Here is a 9,962-nt window from a genome sequence, read left to right as displayed (position 1 = left end):
CTTCATTTTCCAATCGATTTACTCGACGTTCGATTGAGCTTGCCAGTCTGTCAGTGCAGTCAGTGAGTGCAGAAACTAACCAAGCAATGCCAAAATAAATTAATGATGGCCGCGTTGTCGTCGCCTCTCCGCGTTTGCCGTGGGATATTGAGAGAAATACGCACGTTAAAAGGACCAACGTACAAACAGTCGATGGCATATAATTATGTTATAGATCAGTTCCGGAAAAACGACGTGAGTGCAAAGCTCTGTGCTCAAAACAACTAATTATTGCTACAGTAGCTAGATGGCTAAGCCTCAACCCAGTTAACCAAGCTAGGTTAGCATCAATTAGCTCTAGCTACACCACGCATTCGCGTTGGCAGGGAGCCAAATGAACTGTAGTAAATTTGTTGCATCTTTGTGAACAGTTTGTTCCGTTTAGATCAGACGGAATGACTATTGTTTGTTATACCATGCGTGAAATGTATGGTAGCCTAAAGATGGTCTAGCCAAGTACACATTGATTGAGCAAGGTGACCGTGAAGCAACGTAAGTGCGTAGTTAGTCTAGCTGTGGCTTGACTAGCAAATGCTAGCTAACTAGCTCTAGTACTAGCAGTACAGATAGCTAGCGAGAACTGATTCTTATGTAAAACTATGGTGGACAGATTGAAAATATAAATTCCGTTTTGCGCCCTTATTCTTTTGTAGACCCATGTAACCTAACGTGACTTAAACAAATCCGAAGTCGGATTTAGTTACCTCTGTTTCATCACAAAACATCTATTTATCTGTGCCTGTTTTTATGGAAGTCATCCACTGCTCTAAGGTATTAAATGAGACCAACGGCACCAACATGCTTAGCGTTCTGTTCCACTTGCTAACCGTATAGGCTTCTTACCGCCTTACACTTACATTTAGTCATTTAGCAGACGCTCTTATCCAGAGAGACTTACAGTAAGTACAGGGACATTCCCCCGAGGCAAGCAGGGTGAAGTGCCTTGCCCAAGGACACAACGTCAGGTGCCATGACCGGGAATCGAACTGGCAACCTTCAGCCACCTGACTCCCTGTGATTATGTTGGACATCAGTTTTATAAACGGCAAGATTAATCTGTCAATCAAGTTCAACGCTGTCATCAAGTTGCTGTATTTAGCCGTACTAGCTTTGGTAACAACGGTAGCTAATTAGTTATCCAGTCACAAGTAATGTGTAGCACTTCTAACTCGTATCTGTCAACTATTAGCAGTAACTCTTACAGCATAGCTCTCATCATCTCAGTCTTTTGACCAGCTCTCCCCCCTACCTACCCAAGTTATCCAGAAATCCCACGGGCTTACATTGCAACTGACAGTGGATACTAAATCTTTACATGACTTTGGTGTCCTAAGATAATTTGGTCTCACTAATCCGTTGACATTTTAGAGTTGGACCTCGTGCCATATGGCACGTGTTCGGTTCCGCCAGGATGCTTGTTTGCCCTGTAGCTGACCCCCTGCCCAACACAGAGCACTGCAAATGCTCTACTAATTCAGAACTCTGAATATCTAGTTCAGTATTTGTATTTAGACTCCCTCCCGTTAGTTTGTTCTTCATCTTCCTTGTGGGTTTTAGGATGGTTTAGGTGCAGTTCTATAGACGTCTGTGAAGCCCTCTGTGACATTGCTTGTGGAAATGGCTATACAATTATAATTGTTTGCAGTGCACCCACTGAAGCAGATAACTGGTCTGTAATTCATCTATAGAGCCTGTTGTATCTGGAGGGAACTACTGCGTGTATTAGCTTAACATGTAATACATTGTGGTGCTATTAGGTATCTCATCTCATTCTGTACAGCTTTGGGCAAAATCAACAAGGGAATTATCGTATACTTCTTGTAACCCACTTTATTTAGTTTCCCGTCTGCCTCCAGGTCACAGGAGAGAGGCACTGCCGGGCCCAACAGGAGGCCCTACACGCCTCCCAGACCTACCTGTGCATGCTGGCCTCCACCAGGAACCACATGGTCCTCCACCAGCTCTACCACGGCAAGGGCCAGCGTGGCACCGAGGAGATGGCAGGGATCGTGGGGCTACGGCTGCCCACTCAGCCCGGGGGCAAGGGCTGGGAGAAGTGAGGAGAAGGGATGGGAGACTCACAGAGACCCAGGGAAAGGGTTGAAAAGGACCAGACCCTTCTCCCTAATCCCTCCACCCCTCATACTGATCCTGATAGTAGATGAAAGCTGTCATGGACAAGGAAGGATTGTGACGTGCGGGAGGGAAAGGGAGAATGAAAGCTATTAGGAGCCGTGTTATTGGGTAAGCTATAAAGAGCCGTGGTGTTAGATTTACGAATTTCTCCTACACTTATTGTTTCTGCCTTTGTAGTACTGGAAGAAACTGTAACAATGACAATATGTACATATTTATTTTTTGTGTTCAACCTTGCTCAATAAAGTTTCATTCATGGTTCCAATATGATATACCAGTATGTTCGCAATGCAGGTGTAACCAATCATAACAAAATAGTATGATATTTATTTCTGACTGTATTCTCACCCTTGTTTGGAGATAACATTTTCAGTGCTCTTGTCTGTGATACAACTTTGTATTATTGTCATCTAGACATAGTAGCTAACCTTGGCTTTCTAATCTAAGTTGAACAGAGTGAAATTGTGTTATGCATGTGCAACGTAAATTACTAAGGAGTTGAGGAGGATACCTGTTCAAAATGCAGACCCAATGTGTGACTTGTCACCTTTTCATAGCATTGATTCCCATTGCTTGTGGATGTGTCTCCGGTGTTCTGCATCTGTCCACTGTCGCAATTCTGGGGCTGAAGTCTGATTTCCACCCCCTGGGTGCTGTTCTGTCACCTGCCTTTGTCACACTGCCTTTGTTGGCATTTAATCAAGGTTCCAATCGGTTCAATAGTCTTCTGTTAAGTATAAATGGAGTGGATCGCATCGCTGTTTTCACAACGACGACTGACATTGCCTTCAGTGCGAGTTGAAATAGATGGTGCCCCGAGCTCGACAACATTGTGACACACAGTGAAACAGGCGTGCTCTGATAGATGCTCAAACAAGCACACGAGCCAACAGAAAAAATGCAATTCATAGTGACGAATCAACGGATAATTCCATCTGATATTGGCCACACACGCTTCTCGACAATTCGCCTTAGCACGAAGTAAGACATTGACCTACTTGGTACACATACGAGACATGCAAGAATTGTGTGTCACTTTTGTCAATGTGGACAGATACTCGCGTAGATTTTAATAAGATGTAATCAAGATCTTAAACAGCTAGGTTACTGCATTAAGTATTCATTTAATGTATTTTTTATGTGGCGTGAAACCTGAACGCATGGGGAAGCAATTAATGGCACTTGAATAAACTGTCAGGCCGCGACTTTACAATATAGGCTACTGGAAAAGGCTGCGCGCATTATATAGAATATGCTGTGGGATGTGTGATTGACAGGCGCGTAAACAAGTGGGTACCAATGCCTCTTTAGTGGAAAGGGTGAATATCTAGTGCGAAGGAGGGAAGAGACGAGAGGGCGGAGACAGAGTTGGTTATATTTGAAACAGTTTATTCTTTATCTTATGAAGTGAGCGAAGAGCCAAGATTCACATATCCAATGTAGCAGCCCATTGACTTGTGTCGATCTATTTTGGATTGGGAGTTTGCATCATTGGCTACATCCTGTTGCGCAGAATCTTTTGGAGAGAAAGTGCGCTCGAGAAGACGCAAGTGTATAATTTAGGAGATTAAAAAAAGAGTTGCGAGAGATCATTTATCTTTTGAGTTTCCTTGTCTCCAACAAGACGCACGGAAATAAAAAAGAAAATAGAAAGTTAAACAGGTTATAAAAGGATAAATAAAAGGACTGCGCGCAGAGAGGAGCGATAACCTGAGCAAAGCGCGATGTTTGGCATGATAAAGAATTCGCTTTTCGGAAATACCGAGAAGACGGAATATAAATTGCTCAGCAGCGAGACCAAGGTAAGGTGTAGACACAAACCTGTCGCGTTCACACTCTGCGTTACCTCTGAGGTGAAACGTGTTTAGTGCTACCAGATGTTCTGCGCTCCTGTCTGCCTAACACCTAGCTAACGTTTGACATTGTGTTAAAAAGTGGCGCGTTGCATCAAGTACCTGTCATATTTTCTGTTATTTACAGATACATTGTAAGGAACTATGTTTATTTAAGGCTTAGAGAATGTTTCCAATTTGTCTAGAATCCCAATTAAGGATGCGCAGTGGGGTGTACGGCTACATCTTTAGAGATTTCTGTGACCTTAGGATTGTGTTGTCTGATTGACACACAGGCCAATATTAATGACCCCCTAACTGCGTAGGATGTGCGTATTCCCGTCGGGTCACAGCTGGGGTCACCTTGGCTATGGGCCAGTTCTTCTATATGAACCTCAGCAAGTCTTGAACGATCTACTGTCGGTCTTTTAAGTGGTTCGTTGTTTGTCTGTTTATATTCAGTTTTTTTTAATCGTCCACATTCCAGTCTGTGTTGATTGTCGATTTTTGGTGTGGTTGAGACTTTCTGATCTGTTTTTTTTGTGTGTGTGAGGCTTCTCCAATGACTCAAAGGTGACACCGATCCACACATCCACGGGTCATTAAGAGAATGACATGGAATACAGAGGTCAGGCAACACAAGGTCATGTTCTTCCCCTGAAAGAGAGATGCGTGAAGAGAAACAGGGGGAGAGAAAGAAACAGAGACAGATGTATAGAGAGAAAGAGATAGTGGGAACCTAACTCTGTCTGGAGTACTGGTAGGTTTAGTTCTCTATTAAGCAAAGGCCACAATGCACTGGCTACACTCAGTGTAGTGAAAACAAGCACGATACTGTCAGACCAACAGCTAAACGCAAATTGTGTTCTCACCCCATTCTAGAAGATTCAGAGAAGCTAGTATTACAGCTTGTTTATGTGATGGTTATACTAATGTGTGTATGTGTCGGGGGGGGGGGGGGGGTTGCAGGAGTGCGTGCATGTGTGTTGGAAAGATTCCAGTGAAACCAGCGATGTGTACTGTTTAATGAGGCAAGAAACAATTGCCATTTCCTTTTTATGGTTATGTGCTCCCTTAAATGTAAACATAGTGCACCGGGTGCATGTATACACCACGCAGATTCATCTCCCATGAGGTCCTCCTGACTGGGTCCATTACGAGGTGCAGACATTGATCCCGAGACCAAGCCAGACAGACAGCAACACAAGGAATTGATGGATCAGCTGGCAGAGCGACGAGGGGTAATAAGATGTCACTGTGCATCTTCACCCACGCACGTTCATGGCCGGTCACTAATGTCCCATTGACACACCACACCTGGGTCGAACCTGGTTTGAAATCCCTTCAAATACTTTGGGAGTGGCGAACCAGAACATGGGAAGAGGAGTTCTGCCCATTTACTCTCATCCCATTGGTCGATAAGGCACAGGATGTTCGGTTTGACCTATTATAAGCAGAAATGACTATAAGACCCGACTCCAGAGATTTCTAGAGTGTCTTATAAAATGTCTGTGTATGATAAGATCTAGACATATGTGGCGAAACATATACAACTTTCAAGTCGAGACATGTGACCATGATGCAGTCATTCAGTACAGGTTGAAGTCATCAAGGGGGAACTTAAATCAGGACTGCTTGATTGGAGCCTAAACGACCGTATGGAAATCTCACCTCGCCACCTGATCGGTGTCCAATTGGGGTGGCTCTGAAACCTAACGCTCTTAATTAAACCTGACATTGAATACAGATGACATAGACCTGACCTGCGCACACACACATGCACACACATGCACACGCACACATGTACACGCACATACACACAGACTTTCTTCTTTCCCGTTCATAATTGTTTATGCTCAACCTGTTCTCCCATTCGTCCTCAATTTGGCCAATATGTCATTTAAATTACGACGAAAAGGAGAGAGAGTGAAATATCCTCGCTGAATAATAAAACAATGGATGTTACTGCGATTACGATGCCCTGTGATTACGCTTCAGCGATGATAGCTCGGCCCCTGCATGCTCATTAACGTTGTGTTGCTCAGTGGAACATGTCTTCATCACCACCCTTGTTGTTCCTCATAGGTGCCACACAGGCAGAAGTAATTGAATGCCCTGTACCTCAGCTTTCAGTTTTAAGGTGCAATTAGTGTGTGTGTGTGTGTGGGGGGTGTGTTAGTTTGAGCCGGTGTTGAGCTTGGATCCAGAAACTTCTGTGGAGGAATACTGTCTGTGCATGGACAATGATTATGGTGGAATGTGCTAATATTAGCCAGTTAAAGCTAAGGAGTAGTTAAAGATATGGAGTTAGTGTCAGGCCTGGCAGATACTGAGCAGAGACTGAGCACTGTGTACTGTCCATCTGTCTGTCTGCCAGCCTGCCTGCTCTGTTTGTCCTTTCTCTAATGTGTTTAGCTGAACCACTGCTGGTAACATTTGATATTCAGAGTGAAAATATAACAAGTGATAGCTTGTTAACACTCTCCCTCTCGTTATCTCTCTCTCTCTCGTTATCTCTCTCTCTCTCTCTCTCTCTCTCTCTCTCTCTCTCTCTCTATCTCTCTCTCTCTCTCTCTCTCTCTCTCTCTCTCTCTCTCTCTCTCTCTCTCTCTCTCTCTCTCTCTCTCTCCTCTCCCTCTCGCTATCACTCTCGACATCGTTCTCACACCACATACACACACACTCCTGCAAACACGTTCGGAATCTCGGATGAGAGGCAGCTGTGCTCCTGCTGATTCGTGGTACATGGAGGCCTCAGTAAGGAACAGGAGACAGGCTCTGTCCAGACCTCTTTTTATAAATGTTTTTGCAGCATAAGCCTGCCTCTTAGGCAAGTACACCATGACATTTATAACAACAGGCAGCAGAGCAGAGTCAAGTCAGCGAGTGAGTGTGCACCACATTAACCCCACACGCTCTTACAACACAGCACTGTTTGCTCTGTACGTGTGTGCGTGTGTGTGTGTGAGCGTAACACAAGCGTGCCTATGTGTGTGTGGCCGTACGCAAGCGTGGGCTTGTGTGTGTGCGCGCACAAACGTATTAGCTTACCCGTCTGTCTGTCTGTGTGTGTGTGTGCGCATATGTATGTGTGTGTGTCCATTACATAAGTACAGACCTCCCGGTCCTATTATTCTCTTTAGACTGAATGAACCCTGCAGGGCCTCTTGCCCGCGGAGCAAAGGATGATCAAATCAGCGTATTTGGTGTGATCATCCTCTTCATGGGCCCTTTGGTCGCGCTTTGCTTCTTTTCCCTCAGAGCGATCCTCCATCCTGAGAGGACATGTGTGGCTTCTGCTCGGTGCTTATTAGCAGCCCCTGACCTCGACAGACACTCGCGCACACACACACACACACACACACACAGGCCTCCGAGACAAGCCCTTTGGTGCACGGCCCTTTCCCGCTCCGAGCGAGTTTGTCAACGTGTGTGTGTCATAGGTGAGTCATGTATTTTTCTGTCTCGATTTTCCTCCCTCTCTTCCTGTGCCCCCGCCTCCCCGCCTCCCCCCTCACTCCCCCCCCTCACGACTCCCCCCCTCCCCTCACGACTCCCCTCCCCCCTAACCCTAACCCTGTCCCAGGAAGGGATCAGCTACGAGGTGCGGAGGTATGACGCGGCCAAGTATGCGGTGGTGAGCTCGGAGGGGCGGACGTTCGATCAGGTGACCGGCGAGCTCATCAGGAAGCTGCTGATGTACATCGGAGGGAGCAACGAGGAAGGTCAGCCAATCAGAGAGCTGGCTGTCCAGACCAACGCTCTTGTCTGTCTCGGTGTGAAAAAACGATGTCAATTATCTATCAACGGTTTGGAAAAGCAAGACCAATTATATTATTTGCTGAAAATATATTTCAACTGAAAGGTTTTGGGACCAACACGGTTTACATTAGGATGCAAGATGGAGTTTATAGTCTCATGAAATAGATGCAGTACATATTTGAAAAATAATGCAATTCCCCCCCCCCCCATAGCTCATTTACTATAAGCTCTTATTGGACAAGCCTAAAAGGGGTAGGAAAAGACTGAAACAATATCAAAATGACTGGGAAACAACTGGGCTTCCTCATTCATGAGTTTGTTCTTCTATTATTTCAAGATTAGGTCGATCGCAGTTTAGTTCATTGTGATGTGAAAACAATCTTCCTCTCTCTCTCTCTCTCTCCATTCTCTCCCTCTCTCGCTCTCAAGGTGAGGCCATGGGCACAGCGCCCCCCATCATCATCACAGTGTACCCCAGGGATGACGGCGTGATGTCACGACGCCTGGTGGTGGCCCTCAAGATCCCCACCCAGTATCAGACCAGCCCCCCGGCCCCGGTCGACTCCGCCATCAGGATCACGGAACAGCAGGGCATGACCGTCTATGCACTGTGGGTGTAGTCTCAATACTGTCAGCAATGTCATGCTGTTCTGGCTCGATGTGCATGTAGCCCGTCTCTCTGCGATGCAACATTTGGGCAGTTAACATGTTATGTGATGTACAGCTTTGTAACCTTTTGGGGAACAAGCTCTGGGAAATCTATCCACATCTGTCTCTCTCTCTGTCTCCCTGCCTCTGTTTCTCCCCCTCTTTCTCTCCCTCCCCCTCCCCTCTCTCTCCCTTTTCTAACTGTTTCTCCCCCCTCTCAATCCCTCCCCCCTTCTCTTCTCTCTCCTCCTCTGACCACTCTCCCTCTCTATCTCTTCTCCTCTTTCTATCTCTCTCACTCCCCCCTGTCTGTCTCCCTCTGTCTCCCTGTTTCCCCCTTCTCTCTTCCCCCCCTTTCTCTATCCCCCCTCTCTCACCCCCCCTCTCTCTCCCCCCCTTTCTCACTCCCCCCTCTGTCTATGTCCCCCCCCCCTCTCTCCCCCCTCCCTCCCCACAGGCAGTTCGGGGGCTTCGCTGGGGAGAGCGAGTACCGAGTTGAGGCGTCCCGGCTGACGCGCACGTTGGGAGAGACCGCCCCCTTCCAGCGCAAACAGTACTTCTGCTGCAGCTACGACCCGCCACTCAAAGTCTACAGCCGCCGCAACGAGGTGTGGTTTATACAGGAAGAGCCCTAGGGCGTTAGGCTCAACCTGGTATCCATCGCGACCCCTTACACTTCCTTGTACATTTTTTATGTTCTTGTAGAGCCCAGATTATTGGATATGTTTACGTGACCCTCCTGATTGGTTGGTTGGGGGGAGAAGCCTCCATGTTTCTTTAGCCGCTCCGATGATCTCATAAATAAATACATGAACCTCTGGGAATGGGTAGGTTGGGGTGATTCATTTAGGGTCTTCCTTTTGGTTCCCCGGTCCACTCATCACTCTATCCATCTTCACCCGCTAAAGAGATCCATGTTGGAGCCCATGTTTCTGACGGCCTTCAAGGAATATTTTATTTGACATTTTACAAATTACAGCCATATCGTACCATTCTATCAAAATGATATTCAGATTTTTTGGTTTGTTTTCAAATTAAATATTCCCTACTGAACATATGTCAGTTTGCACCAACTAAGGGTTTAAATTTGACATTTACACACATTTACACGGCATTAAGCATTATTGCCATTAATTTACAGCCTGTTGTACAAGTAAAAACTACAATATACAAAATCTTTCAGCCATTTTGTCAAAATAGTACTCTAAATGTTTAGGGTGGGTTGTGAGAACTGGTCGAATAGTAATTTATTTATTGTTATTATAAGAGCATTGACTTAGTGATTATGACATGAACAATGTCCATGAAAAGCAGTTGTGTGTTCTGTGTGCTTGTACCTCAGGTATAAAACTGTGATGTTGTAGATTCAGTTCTGATTCTTGAAGCTGTACTTTGAAATAACTGTATAGTTATAGTGTGTGATTTTCTGTGAAAATATGGACTGGAGATATCTTTGGGGTTTGCTTGCATTTCACAGCCTAATAAATCTTATGAAGTTCAATTGCAACTGCTTCTGCATGATGTTGGTTTTCTTCACAACCAAAA

General features: G+C 45.6%; 2 protein-coding genes across 2 annotated transcripts; both read left to right on the top strand.

Moving 5' to 3' along the window:
• The first annotated feature begins 32 nt into the window (after nucleotides 1-32).
• On the top strand, nucleotides 33-2,438 carry fmc1 (formation of mitochondrial complex V assembly factor 1 homolog). Its single transcript, XM_062454013.1, has 2 exons — nucleotides 33-234; nucleotides 1,896-2,438. Exons 1-2 carry the CDS (start codon nucleotides 103-105, stop codon nucleotides 2,097-2,099), a joined length of 336 nt encoding a protein of 111 aa, XP_062309997.1. The 5' UTR covers nucleotides 33-102; the 3' UTR covers nucleotides 2,100-2,438.
• A 915-nt stretch (nucleotides 2,439-3,353) lies between these two features.
• On the top strand, nucleotides 3,354-9,912 carry LOC134014645 (heme-binding protein 1-like). The gene is made up of 4 exons (XM_062454012.1): nucleotides 3,354-3,977; nucleotides 7,594-7,732; nucleotides 8,199-8,379; nucleotides 8,875-9,912. The coding sequence occupies exons 1-4, from the start codon at nucleotides 3,900-3,902 to the stop codon at nucleotides 9,050-9,052; spliced, it is 576 nt and encodes a 191-aa protein (XP_062309996.1). The 5' UTR covers nucleotides 3,354-3,899; the 3' UTR covers nucleotides 9,053-9,912.
• Nucleotides 9,913-9,962: the final 50 nt, after the last annotated feature.

The sequence above is a fragment of the Osmerus eperlanus genome, chromosome 2, assembly GCF_963692335.1.
Source record: "Osmerus eperlanus chromosome 2, fOsmEpe2.1, whole genome shotgun sequence".
Taxonomy (NCBI): Eukaryota; Metazoa; Chordata; class Actinopteri; order Osmeriformes; family Osmeridae; genus Osmerus; species Osmerus eperlanus.
This window is presented reverse-complemented; position numbering and strand designations above follow the sequence as displayed.